The sequence below is a fragment of the Hakea prostrata genome, chromosome 1 (genome assembly GCF_041222555.1).
Source record: "Hakea prostrata isolate BN-2017 chromosome 1, UWA_Hpros_2, whole genome shotgun sequence".
In the NCBI taxonomy this organism is placed as follows: Eukaryota; Viridiplantae; Streptophyta; class Magnoliopsida; order Proteales; family Proteaceae; genus Hakea; species Hakea prostrata.
In genome coordinates this window covers 33,300,283-33,327,645 of record NC_142600.1, presented here as the reverse complement: position 1 = coordinate 33,327,645, position 27,363 = coordinate 33,300,283, and the positions used below count along the sequence as shown (strand labels likewise).

Sequence of the window (27,363 nt, the reverse complement as noted above, 5' to 3'; positions counted from 1 at the left end):
TCATCCATTGAAGAACCAGAAGATTCTTCAATTAAGTGAATTTTCTTGTATTGTTTGTTCTCAAGAAATATTTATTATTAAATATTCACCAGTTAAAGTTGAGATTGAACATTCTACGTTTTTGAAACGTATAGAGAGTGAAATGTATGGGCCCATTCACCCATCATGTGGACCATTCAGATAATATATGATTTTAATAGATGTATCTATAAAGTGGTCACATGTATGTTCATTATGAACTCGCAATTTGGTGTTTGCGAGATTGTTTGCTCAAATAATGAGATTAAGAGCATAATTTATGGATTATAAGATAAAGACAGTTTGTCTTGATAATGCTGGTGAATTTACATCTCAGGCTTTATGATTATTGTATAACAACTGAGATCACAGTTGAATAGCCTATTGTTTATGTTTATATCCAAAATGGTTTAGCAAAATCATTTATTAAATGTCTCTAATTAATAGCTAAACCATCGGTTATGAGAACAAAGCATCATTTGTACGCATCAGGCCAAAAGGTTGTCATAAATTCCCCCTATTATAATTGGCTTATGGTCAAAAGCCAAATATTTCTCATCTTAAAATTTTTGGATGTGCGGCTTACGTTCCAATTGCTCCACCACAGGGCACAAAGATGAGTCCCAAAATAAAGTTGGGAATATATGTTGGATATAAATCTCCTTATATAATTCAATATATTGCCAAAGATAGGAGATTTATTTAATGCAATACTTGCTGAGTATTATTTTGATGAATTAGTTTTTCCAACATGATGGGGAGAGAATAAACAGTTGGAAAAAGAGATTGATTGTATGCATTATCATTATCTCATTAGATCCTCGCACTGAGCACTGTGAACTTGAAGTTCAAAGGATAATTTAATAAATATTATAAATCAACTGCCAGATTTACTGACCTGCTAAGAGTTACTAAATCTCATATTCCAGCTGTAAATGCTCCAATTAGAATTGATGTCCCAGCAGGACAATCTATAAATGCAAATGAAATTAAATCACGCTTAAAACGTGGAAGATCAATCGGTTCCAAGGATAAAATCCTAGAAAAGGAAATGAGCAAATGATCAAGATGGTCATAATATGGAGACAATTGATTATGAAGATCCTGAAGACATAACTTTCTATAAAACCCCAGAAGAGGTTCAAGTACCTGAAAATAATGAAGAGATCTCGATTAGTTATGTCATTGCAGGAAAAATATGGAACCGAAAATATAAAGTTGTCGACAACAATTTTTGCATATAATGTTTTTGTTGAAATAATGCAACAAGACGAGGATCTTGAATATAAATTTGTTGATGAATATAAATTAAGAAATAATTGGCCAAAATGTAGAGACACAATTCAAGCATAATTGAATTCGCTTGAAAAATAAAGTTTTTGGACTTATAGTCCAATATCTGAAGGTATAAAGCCAGTGGGGTACAATTGAGTTTTCTGCGAAAAATAAAATGAGAAAATGAATGAAATCGTGATATATTAAGCATGAATTATGGCACAATAATTTTTGCAGATGCCTGGCATTGATTATATGGAAACATGTTCTCTTGTGGTGGATGCAATCACCTTTAGATATCTTATTAATCTAGCAGTATATGAAAATTTTGACATGCGTCTAATGGATATTATTACAGCCTATTTATATGGCTCACTCGAGTTTGAAATATATATGAAAATCCCTGAAGGATTCAAAATGACTGAAACATATAAAAATCCCTAGGAAGTTTGTTCAATAAGGTTTCAAAGATTATCAAGGCATATATGGTAATCTTCTTAGTGAATATTTACTAAATGAAAAGCATAAAAATGATCCAATTTATTACTGTGCCTTTATTAAAGGATATGGATCTAATTTTAGTAAGTATATATGATAATGATTTAAATATCATCGAAACTCCTGAAGAGTTTCCAAAAGCAGTAGATTATTTTAAGAAAGTTGAAATGAAAATCTTGAAAAGACAATGTTTTGTCTTGATTTGTAAATTGAGCATTTGACGAATGAAATATTTGTTCATCAATCAACTTATATAGAGAATATTTTGAAGAGATTTTATCTAGATAAAATACATCCATTGAGTACCCCAATGGTTGTGAGATCGCTCAATATAAAGAAAGATTCATTTCAACCCCAAGAAAACAGTGGAGAATTTCTTGGTCCTGAAGTACCATATCTTAGTGCAATTGGGGCATTAATGTATCTTGCTGATAATACACAATCGGATGTAGTATTTTTTATAAGTGTATTAACAAGATTTATTTATTCTTCAATACGAAGACACTGAAATGTTATAAAACATATATTTCAGTATATTCGAGAAATTATTGACATGATATTATTTTATGAATGTGGATATCAACTTACTAGTTTTGCAGATGCAGGATATTTATTTGATCTATATAAAACTAGATCTCAAACATGCTATTTATTTTCAAGTGAATGTTAGCTATTTATATTTGGTTAAGATCAATGATACAACACATTCATGAAGCATGCAGTCTTCTACTAGAAAAAGGAATTTCAACAATATTATATGAAGATTATTCTGCATGCAAAGCTCAATTGAAAGGATGATATATCAAAGAAGATAGAACGAAGCATATTTCACCGAAATTCTTTTTCACTCTTGATCTTCAATGAAATGGTGAAATATATGTTTATTGAATTCGTTCAAATGATAACTTGACAGGTTTATTTATTGAGGCGTTGCCTACTTCAAATGTTGAGAAGTTGGTATATGATAATGGAATGTACGTATTCAAAGATACTCAATGATGTTATCATCAGGGGGAGTAAAATACGTGCTACACTCTTTTTCCCTTAACCAAGGTTTTGTCCCACTGGGTTTTCCTGGTAAGGTTTTTAATGAGGCAGCTACCAATACGTATTATTTAGATATGTATACTCTTTTTCCTTCACTAAGATTTTTTTCCCACAGGATTTTTCTTAGTAAGGTTTTAATGAGATACATTATCTATTGATGGACATCCAAGGGGGAGTGTTATAAAAATATTTATTATGGATGTCCATTACCCCAAAGAGATTGTACTTCCAATTGAAGATCTCAATTACCTCAGGATGCAATATTTGTGAAGATCACAACCATCTCATTACACAATATTGGCAATCAGTATTTCCATTCTATGCACCTTCTATCTTGGGCGGCAATCTATCTTTTCATATCAAGAATATCTTATTGTGTGCAAGAATCATATATTGTATTTCCATATCAGAGTAGATGCTCCTTCTACTATAAATATGTAATGCACTCAACTAAATGAGTTAGTTCTGATTGGACTCATCTTGTCTTTCTTCTTTGTATCTAATATATTTTCTCTTTATTTTATAACAATATAGATATTGTTTGATTGGTTAGAATTTATTACTTATTTGTTTCAAATTTTAGGTGAGATAGATAAGGTTGATACTACTTGGAGTTCGATCTGCTGGGTTTGGTGATAAGTCCAGAAACGAATTTCTTTTCCAGGGCCAACCTCTAACTTTGCCAAGGACTATGAACATTTAACAAACAACTATATGGGATTCAAAGTAGCTGTATTCCAGCTTCAGTTCAACAAAGTATCCTGGATTTAGAGCTTAGGTATCATGTACAGGTGACTATACCACTACACTCAAAGTGTTTATGGATGCTGAGGTCCATCTTCATCTTAGACCAGAAGTGGCATGCGTCATAAAAAAAAATCTGATTAGATTGCAAATCGGGAGAAATAATCGATATGAATTTAGGGTAATAGTCATTCAAAATCTTATTGAACGAGGAAGGGATTTCTGGATATAGAACTTCAGAAGTACAAATTACTATCTATAATAGAAAGAACTACCAAGCCCCAAGAATTAAAGCCCTACTAATCAGTATAAAACTTATTTGCACGAGTAACTCTAACTCAGTAAGACTCCATGATACCTGCAATCTCGAATGGAAGGCAAAAAATGCAATCTTACAACCAAATATAGAACCTTTTCCAAGCATAGCCTAGAAAAATCCATGGAGATCTTTGGCCATGGCTGCCAACGGTTGGATCTAAGAAGAATGAGGAAGAAGATGAAGAAGTTTCACCTTGGTTTAATGGAGGAGAACACCTACACCTAGTTTGCATGCACTTATGGTTGAATGCTGCAGTTGTTGAAGGGGCAGACTACAGGGTAGCGAGGGTTTGGGTTTCGCCAAGCCTAAGAATAAGGCTCAGTAATTTTGGTATATTTAATGCCTATCCTAATTTGATGCAAATATATGGTAAATTTGAATTATTTCCTAAAAATTCTTCTATTTAAATTCTCTTACCTAGTTACATTTAATATGTTACCTTCTGAGGCCTACATCATTCGGACATTATTAGAATGATTATCCCTCACTTTGAAGATTCTATTACAAGATTCATTAATAATTTAAATTGTTTCCATAAATTATTTCATGTATACACTTTTCCCTAACCACATTTGGCATGTTGACTTTTGAGGACTAGATCACTAGAATATAGTTGGTAAGATTGCTCATTAATTTTGAAGATTTTACTATAAAATGTCTTCTTATTTATAAATTATTCTATGTAGATTCTCCCCCTAATTACATTTAACACATTAACTTTTGAGTCTTGAATCATTGGGATAGAATTGATAAGATTGTGATAGAATCGCGAGAGAAATCGCCTAAAAAGTGCAAGAAATAACATAAAAATCACAAAAAAAATTGAAAATTTTGATTTTTCCAATACATCGCAAGCGAATATCGTTTCGCCCCCTAGTTTCGGTTCGCCAGGGGGCGAAATCACCGACATTATTTCCATGTGGGTAAGTAAGTGTACCTTAAAAAATAGGGAAGGTACCTAAGAAAAAAATAAGATAAAGAGTTTTTTTATCTGGGTGTCCACTTAATTGGGCCTATGAATCCCGGCCAACCGCTTTTGGGCTAAATTGCATGGCGCCACTTTTATGTTTTTGCATAATTTCAAGTTACCCACTTTTAAGTCTTAATGATTAAAGCTTTGACCGTTACCTTTGTTGGTCAAGTGACTAATATACCCCTAAATGAGTTATATGTGATTGTTGGAAACTGAACCAAAGCTGAAAAAAAAACCCATTACCATCGCTCCTCCTGTCGTTGCTGGAAACTGAATCCAAGTAGAAAAACCAAACCAACTTTTTCTCCAGCCTATACTGCAATTCACTCTCTAAAGAGCCCTTCAAATGCCATTGAAGCAACCAAGCAGGAGAGTAAAGAAGAATAAGAAGAATAAGAAGAGCAAGAAATTACCTTCCATTTTCGGAAACATTGGGGAAGGCTACTGTTATGATCCCTTGAGAATGAGCAAATAAGTCTTAAGAAAAGCAGAGAAAAAGAACAGAGCCTAGAAGAGAAAGAATATAGATAATTGAGAGGACATTAATCTTGTCCCTCACATTGCGGGAATTACCTTTAATATTATAACAAGTCGGTTACAGCAAATGGAATTTCCTAAACACCAGATAATAAAGACAAACAGCATAACAGAAAAACAGTAATGAACCTATCATAACAACCAAACAAAACAACTGTTATAGTCATGGCTACCGAGTATATTCCTTGAGGTATGCAGGTGATCGCCCCACCCTTTTAGAAAGCCTTCTAGGTGGTTCTATTATGAGAGGATTGATAGTGGTTACCCTTATATCATCTTGGCTCATAACAGCTACTTACCCTAATTGTCGAACCAGACCCTGTAATAGCAACACTAACATCACCCTCTACAACCTAAAGACGTTGCATATTTTTAGGTCATGACCCTTAGGACGATACAACAGAGATAAATGGAGTGTTCATGTCTAGGGTTTTTTATTTCTATTTAATTGGAGAAAACAACATCGAAATTTCTTCCTCTTCCAAAATGCCCCTAATTTTCTTTTTCTTCGCACAAATCCAACCTGGATCAGCTCCAGTCACCAGCAGATGAACAGATCCATAGCAGACGGAAACAAACGAGACGTTTATGGAGTTCTTTATTTTCAAGCATCTTCTTGGCACATTGTTTCTGCAGATTTCATCTTAGAGTTCAGATATGAAGTTTTGCTTTTCAAATTTGCAATCTTGGTGTTTAGATATGCAATGAGTGCAATCTTCTACATTTTTGGATCTTATTTGTGATTTCTACAGCTATCTATCTTTTGAGTTTTTCTCTTAATCATGGTTATTGCTTCTCCTGTGGCATCTTATCTTTCTTTTCCATCAACAGATCAACTTGCTCTGCCGTTGTCAATGCATTTCTTATTATATCCTTTGCATATTACAGTTTCTTGTTCATCTCTTTTTGGGGGGTTTGTTGTAAGGATCCAACCCTTCAACGGCAGAAAGATTCAGCAAAAGGAGGGAAGATTGCTTGTCTCTATTGCAGGAAAAAGGATAAAAAATTTATCTATTTTTTCCCTTTTCATGGTCATCGGCAGGGACAGACAATGATGTGGTTTCCAGTGATATAGGAAGAAGATGGGTGAAGGGAGGGAGTGGGTCACTCAATTGAGTCTCTCTAACCTAGGGGGTTGGGTCACTTAATTGAGTGAGAGGCATTTTCATCATTTAACTCATACAACGGTATTTTAGTCACTTGACTAACAAAGATAACGATTAAAGCTTTGACCTTTAAGAGTGGATAACTTGGAATTACACAAAAACGTGAAGGTGGGCGCTGTGCAATTTAGCGCACTTAAATGGGTGCCTTGGCGAAAAATTTTAAAATAGATCAATAGTAGCGAAAATTTTGAAAAATTCTCACGTTGAGATTGAATTTTTTTTTTTATAATTAAAGTATATGATATTAATTAAGGTAAATATCACTTACATCCCCTCTTAGCTGAACAAATAGCACTTAAACCCCCTCTTAGTTGGATAATATCATTTTCCTCCCCTCTCTTAACTTTCTCGATTAAACTTAACTTTACCATTAAATATTTTTCTAAAACCCCAAACTATCATTGGCTGAAAATATTTTTTTAGTATAAACCCTAAATTACCATAATCACCCTAACAGTTAAAATATTAAATTACCCTCAACTAAAATAATTGTTAAAAACCAAAATACTATAGTTAAAACCCAAACTATCTTTAATTATTAAAACCCCAATGTACCTTTTTTTTGTTTTTTAAATTTTATCAAAAGACTAACAAAACACGTACTACTTGATATCAAAATACAATTTAAATTGAGAAGATGAAGCGTTGATCTCTCTTTTTTTTTTTTTTTAATAACATTTAAATTAAAGAATCGAAGTTAATTAAGGGTGTTTTGGGTCTTAAAAATAACATCAATTGAGGGTGTTTTGAGCCAAAATATCTCAATTTTAATTGCAATTTGACATCAAATAGTACATGTTTTTTTAGTTGTTTGATAAAATTTAAAAAATAAAAGGGTACGTTAGGTTTAAATAATTAAAGATAATTTGGGTTTTAACTATAGTATTTTTGTTTTTAACAATTATTTTAGTTGAGGGTAATTTAGTATTTTAACTTCTGGGGTGACGACTGTAATTTATGATTTAAACTAAAAAAACGTTTTCTGCCAGGGTAGTTTGAGGTTTTAGAAAAATATTTAACGATAAAAGTTAAATTTAACCAAGAAAGTTAACAGATGGAAGATGTTTTATATATTTGCTAGGTAAGAGAGAAGATAAATGACATTATCCAACTAAGAGGGGATCTAAGTGTTATTTGTTCAGCTAAGAGGGAATGTAAGTGACATTTACCCTATTAATTAAGATAATAAATATGGTTGCCAAACTCTAATCTCAACTAAGAGCAATTTGCTCAAGTTTTGACATTTGAAAATGAAGAAATTAATTCACTGGCCTAAAAAAAAATTGCATTATTTGTGAAGACCAATTTTGTTGAATTGGAATACAAAAAATGATCCAACGCCCTGAAATCTACAAAAATTGATCTAACGCTCAGAAATCAAATAGTAAGGGCATATTTATAAATATAATTTTTTATTTTTAAATTTAAGGATTTAATCTTTTATAAATTTATGAAATGTAGTCCCTGGCTGTAACCCATCCCAAAACCCCTATTTCTGAAGCTCTTCTCGGAGATTACACTGATTCCCTGCCTAAGCTTGTACATATTGAGCTACAAGAAAGCCCAATTTCTGATATAAAAGATGTGTTTTCTACTTCTAAAAAACGTAGGGTGACAAAGGGCTCGAAGTCAAAATCAAAATCGAATCTTACAAAAAAAGAAAAAAATAATAAAATAGAAAAAAAAAAGGGTATTCCTCATCATACCTTTGATTTTTGTAAACAATTTTGCCACTAATGAAAAAAATAACCCCTATTATTTTGATAATAAAAATAGAAATATCGAGATATTGGAATCCAAGCAAGGAAAACTTTCCTCATTTCTCAACTCGGCTTCTAGTTCGTTACTAGGAAGGATTTGAGTTTTGTGGAATCTGGTTTCAAGGTCACCGGCGAGAACATAGTCTGAGAAACCACAACAATTGATGACTGCTACCTGTTCAAGAATGTATTCATACACCAGAGGAGGAGGCCCACGCTGGCACTTGCATGGTGGAGAATGAATCTTGAAGAAAATAACTCAGAGAAATGTTAATCTCCAATTAGGGCTTGAGAATTAGGGGTTTTGGGATCGAATAAATTCAGGGATTTCACTTTGTAAATTTATAAAAGATTAAACTCTTGAATGTAAAAATAAAAAAAATTCATATTTATTAATATGCCCCCGCCATTTGATTTCGGGCCGTTGGATCATTTTCCGTTGGGGGGTGGGGGGATTGAGATTGTATGCCGCGCTCATTCCAGCGGCTACTACTGAATGAGCGCCACGTAGACTTTAAAATCTAACCATCTACTCTTTAAGTCTTCGGATTACATTGTTAAACCGGTCTAATAAACTGGCTCACTGATCCAACCTGAAGCGACTCACTTGCGAGGAGAAAACCCAAGTTTCTACCCTCTTCCCTCACCAGCCAGGGTCATTGTCGATGCATCCAGTTCTGGCAACTAAGTCTGAATGGAAAACAAGATGATTTTGGGAGGATCCAACAAACAGAGTATACTAAGTTTCATCTTCTTGTTTTACATCTTTCAAGGTCGATGACCCATGTCTGGATGAATTATTAATGGGTAGCACCTTCACTATGATACCTAAACCAATTGGTGCAGTTCATTCGATAGCAAACCCGCCAACCGTAACGAACTTTTATCCCTTGCTTCTAACCATGTTTTTTTTTTGGTAATAAATTTCATTAAGTGTGGGCAGAAGCCGAGGTTGAAGAAGACAACCAAGGAGAAGAAAGAGGGCATACAGTCGACCCTAAAATCGACATGGACTTCCGGACTAAGACATGAGCAATTACATTGTATGACATAGGAATTACAACAAACTTAGAATCCAAAAAGTAGGATTTTAATTGTAGGATATCCGATATGATAGGTGCCAAATCTAGAGCTATTGATATCCGTTGCTATTGTACGAGTTGGATAAGTTCTTCACAATTGGATTGGAAAATCACCCTATCTAGGTGCCAATGGAGGAGTAGTAGTAGGATGGGTAGGAACCTCCTTCTCAATGGAGAAGTCATGGGTTCAACTCTTATCGGCGACATATGTAATATCCATATCCCTATATATAAAAAGCGCCTTTGTACCAAAAAAAATCACCCTATCTAGGCATTCTCCCAACGAGTCCAAAATAGCTGACCTCAGAGCTAGCGCTTCACCAACATTTGTAGACCCAAACATTTCACTTTTAGAGACCGCCTTAATTAGAAGCCCATTTTGCTTCTAACCATGTTTGTGAAAGAAGATAATGCTGGAATAATATGATACTTTTTACTGTCTTTTTCTTTTGTTAGAACTAGAAGACGCTTTTTTTCCCATAAATTAGAGATAAATGCTCTACGTGTTCTTACTCCTTAGAGAGATAAATGCTCTACGTCCAAGCTAACCACACGTGCTGGGTGAGAGTCAAACGCACGTAATCAATCTTAAGTCCTAGTGGAGGGGTTTTTTTTTTTTTTTTTGGTACCGGTGTTTTAATACTGGAAATTTAATGCCATCCGCAAAGATCGAATCCATGACCTCTTCACTAAGAAATATAGAACTTTACCACTCAACCAACCTTGCACTGACTTTTTTTCCAGCCGGATTCGAATCCATTTTTCACCATTCCTGTGCCAACTTCTGTGACGACGAAATGGTGCAATCGGTTCACACTTCACACATCGTTTAACGGATGGGAAGATCTGTGGGCCCCAACGGTGTGTTGGGACAACCTGAGCTCGGGCCCATCGCCACCTTTATAAAATGTTTTGACACGTTCCAGCTCTCACTCTCATACTCTGTTGATCAAACTTCCGATGTACACATGTATCGCATCCAACGGTTTTGATCAACCTCTCCATACCTCTATTAAATAACTGGCACACAGGACAACAACTGTCTCATTTAACCAAATGAGTTGTCAGCTCGTCCATATTCTTACACGTGTCCGTCATTTCAATCAGCTCCGTCTCGTAATCTGAATTAACAGGTGTGATTCCAGTAGTAATTTGACACGTGGCAAGTGACAGTGAATACAAGTGAAGAAGAAGCGAGACGAAGAGACGCTCATACTGGACTGGAGACAGCAACACTTCACAGTTGTATGGTACAGTTGACAGTTCAGAGGCTTCACATTTCAAAGAAGTTTTCTCGTATATTCCTTACTTGCTTTGCTTCGCTTCTCTTCGAGACTCTCACGATCAATGCGAATCGCTCAACTTGGTCCCATTGAGATCTGTATTCCAGAAAAAATGAAAAATAAAATTTTGATGTTGAGTTTTTGATAGCTGTAAAGCTTCACAGAATCACAACTGTCATATTCCAATTGTTTTCGATATTATGAAGTCTTTACAGAGAGTTGTTATTCGCTAGATCTGATTCTGATCGGCTTGTGTTGGGAGATGGAACCAGGTGCTGCTGCTGTTGGTGCGGATGGTAAAATGAAACTGGGGAATCGAAGGTTGAAGGACGATCGAGGTGTCGGTGTTGAAGGAACTGAGGTGTCGTCTGTCGATGTCTCTGTTTCTTCGCCGGTAACTCGTCAGAAAGCCGCTGCTGCTAAGCAGTTTATTGAGAATCATTATAGGAACCATCTTCAAGGTCTACAGGATCGTAAAGAAAGGTTACTACTTGAGTATTTAGAGCTTATGATAAGTTGTTATTGAGTTAATAACCTATTTCGCAAGCTTTTGTCGTTGAACATTCGGTAACGTTTCTTGAATAGATTGAATGAAGCTGTAATTCTGTTTCTTGATATAGTTTCAATTAAATTTGTTTCAGACGTTGGGCACTTCAAAGGAGAGCAAAAGAATCTCAAATCTCAAATGAAGAACAGCAAGAGATGCTGAGGAATTTGGAACGCAAAGAAACTGAGTATATGCGATTGCAAAGACATAAGATGGGAATCGATGATTTTGAGCAATTAACAGTTATTGGGAAAGGTGCATTTGGTGAGGTACTTCTGAATTATGGTAGGAGTAAGAATTTTAGATTTTGTGTCTTTTGATATTGTTGCAGTCCGTGCGGGCATTTTATTAGGAAAACTTTCTACAGTAACAACTGAAAACTACTTTTCTCTGAAAGCGCATGATAGACAATAGTAACTTAAGATGAATTTCAGCATGTATATTAAACTTCTACCCAAGAAAAAAGGAAAGTTTGATTTCAACATGAGCTAAGAATTCCCAAACATCAATGATTAGGCATTAGACATGCTTAAGAAGATATCCATGTCCTTCCATGACATAAAAGTACTCCCAAGGGCTGTAAGAAAGGCATGTACCAAGGTTCTGTATAAAAACGCATAGTTTTGAGTTGATGTTCTGTGGCTTTGAGCGTGGATTTGTCGATCTTCAGGCAAGGACCCCAAACATTGGTATGTAGTTCATGGAAACTGAATCAAGTCTCTCATAATTTGAGGAAAATCCACAATACCAAAAAAGTTTTGGTGAACTAATATTGTTGGTCTGGATACGGTGGGAGGTTCCAGTTGATGGGGGTACAGAAGGTGGGTTGGGTAGGTTTGGGTTTTGATTAGGGTCTGGGTTTGTTATGAAGAAACAAGTGTGGAAAGTAAGGGAAACAAGTGTGGAAAGTAAGGGGCTAGGGATTCAGGCAAACAAATCTATTGCAGGCTGTTGCCTCAGTTGATTGAGTCTGTACAACGAGGAAAACTGGGGTTAAGGGGTCTTGGGGTAATGGTTTTGGAGGTTGATCTGCAGGCCAGATGGGGATTGTTGAGAATGGGATCGAGTGGTGCCCTAGGAAGGGGGCTGAATTGGTATGCGAAGAGGGTAATGGAATTTGAATGTTGGTTCAGAAATTAGGAGCTGACCAAGGAATTGCAAAGGAGACCGTAGCAGATTCTTTTGATTGTAGAGATAACTCTTCTAATCAAGGTTTAAAGTATCCCACAATATGATAAGATACTAGCCTATATGTATCCAATATGGATACAATTGATACAACTCTCTATTGGATTGCACTAAAACGCATTGGTCAGTACAATACAATACTCAATGCGAAATGATACTCTTGAAATCACCTGACCTATACGATACTCCATATTAATACTGTAAACCTTGCTTCTAATGGCTTTAGAGCCTGGAAAGATGAAGAACAGCAAATAAAAAAAGGATCTCTTGGGCTTCACACTGCAAGGAGTCAGTAGGATTTACACAAACCCTTGTCCAAGGATCAAACACCAAGGAAAATTGATAGAAGCATTCAGCTTGACAGCAATAGTGAGTAGTAAATATTGGGGCTTGTTTTGGCTTCTCTGGTTGAATTTAAAGATTAGAATGGGAAGAAAATAGCAGGATATCAAAATTCAAAATTGGAAGGTTTCAGAAACGGAAACTTCCACCCATGACCCCTTACTTGGGTTACAAGAGAGCTCAATTCCCAAACTGAAGTGATGCTACTTTTCACCTACTAATTACGAGAATAGCAACTACTGCTTACAGCAAACACAGAAAGTAAATACTCTAAGCTTAGACTACTACAACTCAATAAGGAAAAATGCATAAACAATCTAGGGAAGCAAAAGTGTGGCTGCTGCTCAGCTATTCGACTTGTTCTTCATTTTCCTTGGATGTATTATGAAATCTGATGTCCTCCAGTTTTTTTTTTTTTGTAACATTTTCCTTCTTTACTGCATGTGTATTCTAATTGTTAGATTCGACAAGTTAAAGAATTCATTAACCAAAAAAGGGAGAAAAGGTGGGGGGAGAAGAAAGAATACAACAGGGCCACACCCAACCAAAGGAGAAAGGAACAACTAACAGTGACAAGCCAAGCAGCCAACAAAGCAAACCAGAGGCTAGAAAGAGGAGAACTAAAAGCTATTTCCTTCCTCTATTCTTCTTCTTCTTTTCCCCTTCTCCTCGAAGAATTAAAATCAACAACGAAATTTTCACCAAAATGCCGACCCTTATAGAGCGGTTGCTCCTTTGGCAACCATCGTGATCAAACTTGTTAGTGCCCTCGAAAGTGTTAAGAGTCCTCAAAACCAGTGGGATTACCATCAGTCTCTAAAGGGCTGGGATCAACTGCAAGCTCAAGTGGGGAACCAAAGGAATAGACAACAAGTGGCTCTGAGATCTCAGCCACCAAAGGAGATGGCATTGGGAAAGGGGGGGGGGTGATCCACTCCTGGATGGAGGCAAGAATACCGGCCAGAAATGGATTTGAGGAAAGTGGAGATACCCACCTCATATGGAGGGGAATCAAGAGGGATGGGGGAATTGAGGGACGAAACAAAGATTGGGCCAGGCCCATGAAAGGGGGGAGGGAGAGGAGCGTCAAGGTTCAAAGGGGGGTGGGCTGGGAAAGAAAGAGGGGAGGTTGGGCCTTGGGGGAAGAGGGGAGGGGGGAATGGAAAGGGGGTGGACCACGGGGGTAGGGGGAAGGTGGACTGAAGGGGAAGGGAGGAAGAGGGGGTTGAGGTGGGCCAGGGCTGAGAATGAGGGGGAAGAGAGGACGAGAGCTAAGATTGAGAGGGGTGAGATTGCAACCAATGGGATGCAAGCCAACTACAAAGAAGGGGCAGCAATTGGAGGAGAGCAGTCAGCAAGCAAATGTCTGTCTTCATTGTCAGTGGACAGAGCTTGGAATTGATTCAGGCCAGTGAAGGGAAGACCAGAGTCACTGGGGGGGATTGCCAGTGCCGCGAGGAACAGTTGGAGGTGCATGGCCTTCTATTGGAACATCATCATGAGGTGGAATAGGAGCTGCAGGGGTTTTGCAAGGCTCAGAGGGGATGTCCGCAGTGCAAGTGTTGTGACCGAAGCATTTACACACCAAGCAGTGGGGAAGTTTCCATTCAAATTTGACTTCTTGATTGAAGCTGAATCCAGATTCCTCTTTGATTGATGAGAACTCAACGTAAATGCATGGAAACGACAACTGATCCTTCTTGAGAGTTCGAGTGTCCGAGAAGAGATGAGTTTCTAAAGCAGATCCAACAATACTCAAGCCGTTGGCACACCAGTAGTGAAGAGGGAGGCGAGGCAGCCAAACCCAAAGGGGGAGAGAAGACTGGTTCTCATGAGTGAGCAGTAGATTTGGATGCCATGGTCGGAGAAATACGGGTTTCTTGCCAACCATCCATGGCCCCTCATCTAAGCCTTGGTTCTTGACATCTTCAGAAGAGAAACAAAACAGGAAGAAGCTATGGTCAAGCAGGAATATTTCAAGAGTACCTGAGGGCCTCCATCGCTTGGTCAGTGAGGCTTGCACAATGTGGAAGGGGGGTCTCGAGCCAAGGAAGTTGCCAACAAGACGGCAACTTCAAATGGAAGCTTCAGAGTTGAGACCACCATTTGGACAGAAGGCAATAACACGCCCATCTTTGACAGAGGGAGGGATGAAACACAAAGGGATACCAGCTTTGGAGGTGGGTTTGGAATGCGAGGAGAACAGGGAAGACCATGGGGCAGGAGGGGTTGGGGTGAAGGGGGGATGGATAGGCGAGAGGAGGAAGGGAGGGGATCCACTATTGCACAGCTACATTTTCTTTTATCTGTTTATAAGTTCAACCTTCGCCTTGTCTACGCTTATTTGCTGAATTGGGTTTAGTTTTGCAATCAGCAAGAAGTATACTTAATTCAACAAGAAGCATTTTTTTTTTTATTGTAGTTCCACGCAAAAATGAATAACTGCATTAGCACGTGGTTACTTGAATGACTGTAATATAAAAGCTCAACAGCTCTGTTAATTTGTATTTCCTTATCATGCTATGATGGAAAAATTGATTATTTAAAATTTTGGATATTGATTCTTATTCATTGGCATTTCTTTTTCTCCTAATATATCTGTTGTCTATGTTTTTTTTCATAAATGCAGGTAAGGCTTTGCCGTTCTAAAAACACAGGAGAAATTTTTGCCTTGAAGAAGTTGAAGAAGTCAGAAATGCTTAGTCGTGGACAGGTCACTAATCCTCTGAACTAAAATTTTGTAAAGACTCATATGGCTACAATGCTGCTTGCACATTATATTTTTGTGATAGTATATCTATATACATAAATCTAAATAATGAATTCAGTTTATGTGTGGACATGTTCATGGCATCTTTTATAATTTTTAACAGGGCTTTAACTTGGAACATAAATACTCAACTGGCTTTGTGGTTTTGGTTTCTATTTTTTATGCTTATTCATTTCCTTATCTGTTTCTTTCTTTCAGGTTGAGCATGTTAGATCTGAGAGAAACCTACTTGCTGAGGTTGATAGCCGTTACATTGTACAGCTATTCTATTCTTTCCAAGATTCTGAATTTCTGTACCTTATCATGGAGTATTTACCTGGTGGTGATATCATGGCCCTTCTAATGAGAGCTGATGTTCTGTCTGAAGATGTTTCACGATTTTACATAGCCGAGAGCATTCTAGCCATTCATTCTATTCACCAACATAACTACATTCACAGGTATAATGCTTAAGAAGAACATAATCTGTTTTGAATACTTTTACCACTAGATTCTTTCTGGAAAGCAAGGTACGCCTGCAGTTACCATAGTTCAAAATGTCTGAGTTGCTTGGATAAAAACATAATCTTCTGGATAAATTATACTTCTCAAAAACTGTATAATAAAGAAGAAAGGAAAAAGATTACATAAAGCTTCACAAAAGTTTCACAAAATCAAGGGATCGCCGAAAATCATTTATCTTGCTATGAAGTAAGCACAGTAACACTTGGTGCCAGGATAACATTGTCTCCATGTGGCCAGTGATGGGCTTCCTCCCCTCCCCTCCCCTCACTTCTCTCTTCAAATCCTACATTGTGTGCTTTCTGCAACACGTTATATGAAGTCTTTGACTTCTTTTGGTTTCTTCCAGTGTAATCTGCAATATCTAGAGTTATAGCTATTTTAGAGGATCCATCTTTTGCAGTTTATGAGGTCATGTAATTTAAATCTGTAGTTCACGTAACTTTTTAAGTACTAAAATTTTCCACATGTTAATGCAGAATTTCTTACAAATTTATTCTTGTTGTAGGGACATTAAACCAGATAACTTGCTCTTGGACAAAAAAGGACATTTGAAGCTCTCAGATTTTGGCTTATGTAAGCCCCTAGAGGGTAAATATTCAACAATTGTATTGGAAAATGAAGTCTTCAGTGTCCAGGAGCATGCAAAAACTGAATCTGATGGAGATGTTGAAAGAGCTCCCTGGTTAATGCCAAAAGAACAATTGCAGCAATGGAAACGCAATCGAAGAGTACTGGTATGATTATTTTCATCTGTTATTTTGATCGCTTTTGTTCGTGCTTAGATGCAAATATTTTGAGCAAATGAGTTTCTTCAACTGGCAGCTGTTACATATGTTACACTTGTACAAGAGCACACTGATGTGTTAGGATAATAATTGGACTTCTTTAATCTGCAGGCTTATTCTACTGTCGGAACTCTTGATTACATGGCGCCTGAGGTATTGCTGAAGAAAGGTTATGGAATGGAATGTGACTGGTGGGATTTACTTTTGAAGTTGTTTTGATACAGTAGTTGGAATCAGAGTTCTCTAAACCGTGTCTTATAAGTTGCTTTATCATTTAGGTGGTCATTAGGGGCAATCATGTATGAGATGCTTATAGGTTATCCTCCCTTTTTTTCTGATGATCCAAGGATCACTTGCAAAAAGGTATGACCCATTTGTTGCTTATTCCTTCCTTTTTGGTCCCTTCATCCTGAAAAGTGATTCATTGTTTCATGTCAGATAATAAACTGGAGAAAATGCTTAAAATTCCCAGAGGACCCAAAAGTATCAGATGAGGCTAGGGATTTGATATGTCGCTTACTCTGTGATGTTGACACAAGACTGGGATCCAGAGGAGTAGAAGAATTAAAGGTATAGCTATTAAAAATGTACACGTAGTCTTTGCTATTCAAATCACAGATCCAGTGGTTGCATCTTCTCTCTTATTTTTGGATGATTGCCAATATGGTTTTAGATGTCAGTGATTCTCTAGTTAAATGCCAAAGCAGGAACGTGAAGTTTGTTTAGCCATCTCTCATTAGTTGGATGAGGGTCAAGTGAGCTGAGTTGCATATCAGAAACACCTTATCTAAAAGTTCTTTTTATTTTAAAATAAAATGTAATGAGTGAGTGAGCTATCAATGATATAGTTAGACTTTCGTGTCCTTTTCTTGCTTCTTTCTCTTCTTTCCTTTTCTTCCCCCCTCCCCTCTTTCAACATGCATTAGGTATTTGTCTTCATATTGTATTTCTTTTGAGCTGGGCAAGAAAAATATTAATCCAATTCATGAATGATTAATCAGGCACATCCATGGTTTAGATGCATTCAGTGGGACACACTATATGAGATGGAAGCAGCCTACAAGCCTATTGTGAATGGAGAATTAGATACTCAAAATTTTGAGAAGTTTGATGAGGTGAGCTCTTAAACCATATAGTAGATGCTCCATTTGGTCTTCACAATATTTATTGAAGCTATAGTTCCTAGTGGATTTTATTGATCAGATGGTATAAAAACGTGTTTTGTAACTACAAAATTGAATTACATCAAGATTTGTTGACGCATCAAGCAGTATGATTCCTGACATCATGATATGAAATACTGGAGACACCTATTTGTAATCTTCTTAGGCTTATCATATTAATCTAACATGCTAGAGGACTGATATTAGAAGTGTTGTTAATCAAGAATATATTGTTTAAACCTGTCTATTTCGTTCTACTCTATTTAACCATTGTAATTCAACGTCGCTGGAGTTATGGTTCTTAAAATATGGAAAATATCAGATGAAGTGAATATTATCATCAAAAGAACACATGATTTTGTTTTTCCTGGGTGTAACTAAATGGATAATGCTATCCATTTTACTTTACTGTTACCACCAATGAATTTTCTCTGGACAGATATACATCTTCTGTTTTTGACTTTTTTAATTTGTATTCTCATACAACACATATCTTTGCTTCTTTCAGTCTTGTAGCTTTAACTGCTTCTAATTCTTCTCTTACACTGAGGTTATATTTGTAATAAGTTTCTTTTCATTATTAGGTAGTAGGTACATCATCAACAATGCCAAAGGTAGGACCCTGGCGCAAGGTACTGGCTTTTGTTCCTTTTTCCTTTCTGTTTTGTACTATTGCCAAAGTTTGTCATTTCATAACCAAATTAAGTTTTCTATGTTCCATTAAAGTAACATGTGGTGGTAGATAGAAGAAGAAAATGTATATTTTTTATTAATGCTTGGTTGAATTAGTAGAGATAACCTTGTTAACTTGTCAAGGACAGAGGACTAGAAGTTCCTGTTTTACAAGACCTCGGAGATGCTTGCTTGATGACTAATTCGTTGAATAGTCTTAACACTGCTGTATAGTATCCATCGAATAAATTTTGCTTGAAATTGTCAAAATTTCTGCACTTTTCCAAATTGAAACGAAATTGAAAAAAATTCTTTGGAATGTATTGTTTCGACCGAATGGTACGGAATTTTGGTCAAAATGAATCAAAATCTTGGTACCGACCGAACCGATCAATCACATGTTATGAAAACTAGCTGTTTTGATCAGAACCAGTGAAATTTCACAGGTCCCAACAGTTCCAGCGGTAGTTCTGCCTTTCATGTTTCGACCCTAAATCAAAATTTTTCTCATTTTTCTTGGATTCTACCCCCATTTCATCACATTTTAGCAACTTCTTTGCATTATTTCTCCACTCTTGCACCCCCATTGTTGGGTTTTTGAGAATCATACAAGGTGAGTTAACAAAGTTCTCCATTTTTTATTTTTGTTTTGTTTATGGCTCAAATCAACTTAGATTGCTTTCAAATTAAAGTATGTTTATTCGGGTGTTGATCTATGATTATGTGAAGTTGAAATTAATTTTTGCATATTTCTACCATTTTTTTTTTGTATTTAAAAATTATTTTCTAAAATATGTACACCCTAATATACACATGTATACACTCATGTACATGCTTCAAATTGATGAATGTGAGACACCATCACTTCATCTATGTTGTGATGGTGTTGAATCAGATTTTTTTGTTGCTAATTATTAGTTTTAATTGTTTGGTAAACTTGCACTTGGTAATATTCTTGGTTCTTCTCGTATATATTGTATACTTGAATGTTACCTTTTCAATGTTTTTGTGGTAAACTGCTAGTTCCATTGTGTTTATTATGCTTGAAATATGTAGGTTGCAAGAATTCAAATCATTTTAAGTCCATATAAGGCTTGAAAGCTGAAGGTCGAAACTTCAAAAAAAAAAAAAAAAAAAAAAAATTGGTCGAAACTTGGAAATCTCGCACTTTCCCCGGGTTGAAATCCAGGTTTCGACTGAAATTTTTCCTTGATAGTATCCAACTTTTTTGTCAAATTATGGAGTGCAATTTGTTTAATATATCTATTGGTATTCTCCATGATGAAATGCTAGAAACTGAGGGAGCTTAAATGGAACTTCCACCTAGGTACAAGGAAAATTCTTTTATATTCTTTCTTTCAGTTAAAATTCATCTTCTTGTATTTGATTAAAATTTTCTCCTGTCCTATATTCTATTGTTATGGTCTTCTCTTCTTCTAACAACTTCCTGGAATTGGACAAGCTCAAGGGAACCTCTGAACTCAAGTTCAATTTTATAATGTCATTAAGAACTTATATCAAGTAGAATTGTACTGTCAGCTAGGGAGTTTGATCCCTGATGACACAATTTGTTTTCTATTTTCAGTTCTTTAGCAGTAAAAGGAACCAGTGACTGGAGAAACGATTCTGTCAGTGTTTTCTTATTTTTCTTCTTCAGATGAAGGGGTCTGTTGGATTTACCAACAATCCCCCCCCCCGGGGGCCAAAATACACACACCCCAAAAAAAATGTCTGTTGGATTTGAGGTATTATGATTCGCCAAGTTTTTGCAAAAATCTGTATAAAGAAAGTATTGTCCTCTAAGAGCAGATATCTAGGTAACAATTCTATATTTTTTGCTTACTTTAAAGAAAAAACTTTGGTCCTTAGATGGAAAAATTGTCTCATTTTTCTTGCTGTAAATTTGTATTGCTTTTTCGTGAGACACATTTTATGAGTTACAGAGCTATTTTCATCATCTATAAACATTCTTTACTTCACATCTTCTTATATTTCATAGGACAAATGAATTTATTTATTGTTAATTCTGTCAAGCTATCTGTATCCTATATTCTATTAGTTGTAAATACCGTCACATGTTCTCTTATGTTGAATATTGCAGATGTTGACATCAAAAGATGCCAATTTCTTAGGATATACTTACAAGAAATCAGATGTGCTAAAATCAATTGGAACTTCAGGTGGGTTGATATTCAGGTTTCCGTTTCTGTAAAATGTTTTTTTCATGATGGGTTTGCCTACTCCCCATTTTACATTAGTGCTGCAACGCCATATTCTTTTTTTATTATTTTCTGATTATAATTCATTTTTTAATTTGAACTCTATTATCAATATTGATGGAGTGGGTCCATGGAAATAGATGAGATGAAATAAAACAGCATAGCTATTTTTCAGGGAAGTTTGGAAACCAATAATTACAACGTAAAAGTTTACTGAAAAAAAGGATTGTAGAGCTGTAGATATTAACAGACACACTTGAACAGTATTTGAAAAAAATAAAATAATAAAATAATAAAATAATAAAATAATTTTCCTAAATAAAGGAAAATAAAGAATATTAGAATTGGATCTTGAAAATGGACACAGAAGTCTTGATAATGCAGTGTCCTTGTAAGAGCCATAGAGTGTTCCTTGCTTATACATATTGATAGATTTTCAATATATTCAATTGCTACTACCTCCAACACTTCTTATGTCCCTTGACTCTTCTGTACTTTCTTTTTTCTCACGTCATGTTCTCTGACATTACAACTTCTATTCCCTGTATAGAGACAGGTGAGTTTCTCCCTACTACTACATAGTGCCCTAGACACTTTATCCTGTATACCTCTTCATTTTCTTAGGTTCACTGCTAATTAGTAGATTCCATAGGTGTCCAACTTGCTTTTCAGTTACACATTTGTCAGGTGCATGTATTTCATAGGGTTCTGAGGTCAGACACATTAATCTATAGAGACTAGACAGTAAATCAAATTTCATTTATTAACTCCTCATTGAGATGAATGATTAACAGATCGTAATAGGATAATTAGAAAAATGTGATTGGGGGAACCTAATTGTAGGTTTCATGCTCTGGGAAGGAAGTCCATTTTCTGCACTTCAAGAAATGAGCACAATGGGGGAGGTCTGGGATTTAAATAAGAGGGCGGGAGGAATTCCAATTTGTATATTTGAAACTGAATAGAGTATGCATTTTAGCAGTTGACAAGAATTTCTATGGGATGGACAGGACAAACAGGGTAGGCTATGTTTCCCAAATGTGCAGAGCCTTTCCTTAATGATAGTATTGATGTAGTCATCATAAATCTTTTGAAAGTGTAGTAGAAAGTTAATAGAACATTGAAAATGAAAATCTGTTCCTGGGAAACATCCTTGATTACTCCTAATGTAAACATATTTAATTCCACCAGACATATTTTATACAAGGCTTTTGTTTCTATAATCTTAATTCAACACATCACTATTTAATCAGAGTTGCATCTCAACACAGTAAATCACTGTTTGATCAGCCTTGCTAATTTTTGCAGTCTCTTAGGACAATTTTCATCACAATACACCCATATAGAGGATTTTCCTGGTAGAAATTCATATTTCAAAAATGTTACATGCTCAAGCATGCTAGTGAAACTTCATCAATGGTTATTTAAAACAGGCAAAATTTTCTGGCTTTTTAAAGTATTAGTTAGGGTGCTATGGTGTAGTCTTGTTGTGAACAGACGCATATTTAGCACAATACCCCCCCCCCCACACACACGGGGGTGTGGTGGGGGGGGGGTGGTTTTTTTTTTTTGGAAAAAAATTTTTTTTTTAGTATTACTGGAGGTACTGTTTGCATCCATAAATTGTAGCTTCTTTAAGAGTCTAACCCTTGAAGACTAGCAATATGACTAGCTGTAAACCTATGATAAACAGCACATGTGCCATTCTCATTGTCTTATCAAATATGTAATATTATAAAAATTAAAAGAATAAATAACTTAAACGAATTGCTATGGCTTCTTTCCAGAAGAAAGTGCCATGACCAAAAATATTTGCAGATGCTAATAAGTACATGTATAAAAGCTGACTGCGACTTGAATTTTCTTGCCCTCTTTTTCTACTAATCCATTTTTCCTGGTTCCCTGCTGCTATAAATTTTTATCCTTAAGTTGTGCGTAACATTTTGTGTCTAATGCAGCTTTCCTTGCTTTTGGAACAGGCAAATTAATACTATTTTCTGTTTAAGATGGAACTCTCTCTCTTTCTCTCTTTTAGGGTAGCACGTCCATGCATCTTGATTATTGTCTCAGTGGTAACAGGATATCCTCATTTATGCCTACTGGATTTGCAGGTACAGATATGAAACCAAATGGTTCAACGACACCTTCCATTGTGTCCTTGTTAGGTATGTTTGACTCGATTCACTAGCAAAGATTTTTTTTTTTGGGGGGGGGGGGGAATTGATACCGGAATCAGTAAAGTATAGGTCACCATCAGTGTAAGATAAAAGGTGAACTACATATAACTGTTGGATCCCCAGAGCCACCTCCAAAGAAAATTACAACCCACAACTGTCTATGGCTCTATGCAGTGGAATTCTTTTAAATTACAGAATTACTTGAGTCCATCTATTAGGATAATCCATTTAAATCTCTTTTATAGTTTATATAATCTTGAAAATATGTAGTGGGAAATCTCATAAATGTTATATAAATTGCTACATTATTGCTTATGTTAAATCTTCAGATTCTAGCAATTTCTATAAAGTGCTATGGTATCTCAGAAATTTGTTTATTAGCTTTGTATTCACCAAAGTGCTGGATCACGATTTTGGATAAATTTCATCATGAACCCTAGCCATGAGAATTGTGAATATTCATCATAACCATACCAAAATTGCATAATGAAGTTAGATGTTAATTGAAAAAGCTTAAATTGTCCACTCACATGGGCATAGGTAGGACTAGATGTTCTGAAGGCATGGGTCCCACACCTAAAAGGTGGGTCCTGTATTCCATGCAGGATGGAGATTTGGTCCTGTCTACATAGCACAGTTGAGTATATGACAGCTACACAAGCTTGTAAAGAAGCAATCTGAATAAGAAGATTCATGGAAGAACTTGGGTACAAACAATAGAAGACTCTCTTGTATTGTGACAGTCAGAGTGCCTTGCACATTGCAAAGAATCCAGCTTTTCATTCTAGAACAATACACATAGAAGTACAATATCATTTTGTTCGTGAAGTGGTGGAAGATGGAAGGGTGAATATACAGAAAATCTACACGAAAGAGAACCTAGCAGATGCATTAACAAAGGCAATTAACACTGGCAAGTTCATTTGGTGCAGATCCTTGTATGGCTTGATAGAGACATAGACAGCATGGTGGTGGCAAGATAGAGAATGGCATGGAAATTAATTGGTTCTCAATCTAATCTTCAAGTGGGAGATTGTTGAAAGTCTTAGTCCCACATCTAGTAGAAATGTGAGTTGTTATCCCACATTGAAAAAAAGTGGGAGTTTGTTGAGAGTTTTAGTCTCACATCGAGTAGAAATGTGAGTTGTTATTCCACATCGAAAAGAAGTGGGAGTTTGTTGGGAGTTTTAGTCTCACATCGAGTAGATGTGAGAGAAGGTGGGATGTGAAGATGCTATAAAAGGATGCCTCCCCTCTACATGTAGTTCATCCCAAAGAATCTTCCTTCTTGTATAATTCTTTATTTATAGTACAATTTTCTTTATTTTCTCTTTAAGGGTTTTCCACGTAAATCCTTGTGTTCTTCTTTTTCTTATTTATTTGTTGATTGCTTTATTTGGTGGATTTTTTATAACCCGACACTTTCTATGCATGGACGACCCATATAATATTATACGTTTATTCCTTTCCTAAGTAGATCTTGGTGGATTGAGTTTCTTTTAATTCTTTATTGGTTTGTGATTTATTTACCAAAAAAAAAAAAAGATTTTGATCACCTCTACGGTTTTCCGCAATCTGAACTTTTAAACATCGAACAACATCAGTCAATTGAAGATTAATGTCTCTTAAGGTAAAACCCTTTGCATGCATTCGCCAACTCCTTATGGCTATAGAAACAACGAGCAAGTTCTTCTGCCAACGGTAAGGCCCTCCCACATGCAGCGAGCCATGCAAGCGTGAAATCTGGAGCAGCGACTCATGGTCTATCAGACCATCAAGTTTCGCATTCCTGTAATGCAAAGCACAGTCCAAAGGTGCTATGTTAAAGCGGTTAAAGATCCAACTTTCCTAGGGGAGGTATTGGGTTTGCACCCACTCCACGGCATTAATATAAAAAAGCTCCCTTGATGATGTAAATCGTGGTGCGCGCAAGCTGGCCCGGATGAACCTCATTAAAAAAAAAAGAAAAGAAAAAAAAGAAAAGAAAAAAAAGAAAAAAATGAAAGGAACACAGGCCGGGGGGGGGCCGCCAAAAAAGAGAGGGCACAGAGAACAACACCCACCCCCCCCCCCCCGGCGCCACAAAAGAAAAAGAAAAAAAAAAAGGGGGAAGGGGGGAGAGGAGGGGGGGCGGTGGGGGGGGGGGCGGCGCGGAAGGCGGCGGGAGGGCGCGGGGGACGCCCGCGGCCACCGGGCCGCCCCGCCGCATTGTTCGCCATTAAAATAATCTAAACAATGACGTCCAACCTGTAAAAGCAGCTTTTTGGGAACGGCTCGGTCCAATGACGCTAAACCGGTTCGAGTTGGGCGGTTTGGGTTATCTTATGTAACTGAAGTATTGGTATTTCATACAAGTTTGGTTAATACGTTTTAAAAACACAAAATACCGCCCAGCTTGGTATATACGAATTCAAAAACCAAAAGGAGCGCGGTTCAATTTTGCTTTTCAAAATGTTTTGAAAATACCCAAAACCCATGGCAATCACCTCGCCCAACTCATTTTACGATTTGGAGCTCTGAAAATCTGGAGAAGAACAGCAAGCCCTCTCGCTCTTGAGAACGAACTCGCTTCCGTTGATCGAAAACAGTTGCTCATCTTGAGAATGAACTCGCTTCGTTGATCGCATCTTGGAGAAGCATCTGTTTCATTTCAAAATCAAAAGCCTGACAACTCTAAACACGAACTTGTAGAGGGAGAAGACGAAGACGAACTTGGGGCTTTCAGGTCGACGAAGGCGAACTTGCAGAAGGAGAAATTTTGGACGAACTTGCAGAAGGAGAAGACGAAGACGAAGACGAAGACAAACTTGGGGCTATCAGGTCGACGAAGGCTAACTTGCATGTTCATAGTTTTAGAATCTCCAAGCTTTTTCTTGGTTTGAAGATATATGTAAATTTTCACCCATTCCATTGTACCACAAAGCTATTTGTCTGAAAGGATAGAAAAGCAGAAGTGTGAACAGGGATTCCAGATATTTCGTTTGTGATGATTGCAGAGAAGCAGCCGAAGAGGAGGTGTGGAAGACAAAGATGATGAGAAGACGAGAGGAGAGAGATAAAGACGGGCCGTCAAAAGCCTGCAACCGAAATGAGTGGCACTGCACCAGGAGTAATGCTCTGTATCTGCTTGTTTTTATTCTTGTGTGGCTTCGGGCTCTTCTACCTTCTGGCTTTATTAATAAATCCATCATTCTTTGGTCAGGTTCTATGGAGGAAATTACATATTAGTTGGTGGCGCTTATTGATATGAACGAATGTAGCATTGAGTCAAAAATCAAGATGACGTTTGGCATGTCTATGTTCCTATTATATGGTTGCTCTGTTTATCGATGAGTACGTTGGTGTATTTGCTTTCATTTTTCTAGCATTTGATCTTTTTCTGATTGGTCTTCTCCGTTTCCTTCAGAGGTGCGTATCATAGAAAAAGGTACAGAAGTGAAGAAGCCAGCAGAAAAGAAGAGGATATCTGGTGTCGTCCAAATCAAAGGGAAAGAAGACCGAATCTGTTAAGAAAGTAAAAACCTGAAAGCTCCTAAGCCTAAGCGCCATCCTGGTTTTTATGTATGTCTCTATCCTTTTCCCTGCCACTGTTTCTGTCTTATTGATTTTGATGGCTTTTAATAGTATAGTTTGGTTACAGGGATTGCTTAAGAGAATCATTGAAGGAAGAGAACCCAAATGGAAATAAATCGGTAATATTTATCTATTTATTACTTAATTAAAATGTTCGTTTCCTTTTTTTATGTGTATGTCTTGTGGATTTCTGATTTTAACTTTACTGACATTTGTTGTAAATCAAATAAGAAAGGTTGCAAAAGAAGGTGGAGCTAAATTGAAATCTCTGACTGATGATGTGAGTAAATAATCATATCCTCTTTGTCAAAAGTACTATATTTGTTTCTGTTTATATTTTCTTGCTTGTATTCTTCAGTTAACATTTCCATGGTTCATTGGTTCTTAAGGAGAAGAAGCCTTACATTGATAGGGCACAAGAGCTGAAGGAAGATTATGAAAAGACTAAGGAAACCTTCAAGGTAGTTTTCCTTGTTGGTTCTGTTTTGTTCTGTTATCATTGTTTCAACCAGTTTTGGGATTTTATTGAGCAAAAGATTTTGAATGTTTCTTTGGTGTCTTGGTTGTTTATTTGATTGCCCCGTTACAGGGAAGAAGAGAAGCAAGAGGAGTAGAAGATTTTGAGCATAATCCTGGGCACCCTATGGATAGGCATCGCTATCCTTTATAAATGCTTATGTAGGTTTGGAGTAGTGAGCTGTGTTTTGTTCATTAGACTTTA

At 36.5% G+C, this 27,363-nt stretch overlaps 1 protein-coding gene across 1 annotated transcript; it reads left to right on the top strand.

The window, feature by feature from the left end:
* The first annotated feature begins 10,652 nt into the window (after positions 1–10,652).
* LOC149028785 (Protein kinase family protein) lies at positions 10,653–23,080 on the top strand. The gene is made up of 12 exons (XM_089162535.1): positions 10,653–11,185; positions 11,344–11,518; positions 15,409–15,492; positions 15,748–15,989; positions 16,559–16,787; positions 16,950–17,029; positions 17,117–17,201; positions 17,277–17,408; positions 17,840–17,953; positions 18,586–18,633; positions 20,775–20,853; positions 23,004–23,080. The coding sequence occupies exons 1-12, from the start codon at positions 10,965–10,967 to the stop codon at positions 23,078–23,080; spliced, it is 1,566 nt and encodes a 521-aa protein (XP_089018661.1). The 5' UTR covers positions 10,653–10,964.
* Positions 23,081–27,363: the final 4,283 nt, after the last annotated feature.

Coding starts and splice junctions, on each gene's coding strand:
- LOC149028785 (XM_089162535.1), top strand. CDS start 10,965: ATGGAACCAGGTGCTGCTGCTGTTGGTGCGGATGGTAAAATGAAACTG. Junction 15,493..15,747: donor AAATGCTTAGTCGTGGACAG/GTCACTAATCCT, acceptor TCTTTCTTTCAG/GTTGAGCATGTTAGATCTGA. Junction 17,954..18,585: donor ATTTTGAGAAGTTTGATGAG/GTGAGCTCTTAA, acceptor TTTCATTATTAG/GTAGTAGGTACATCATCAAC.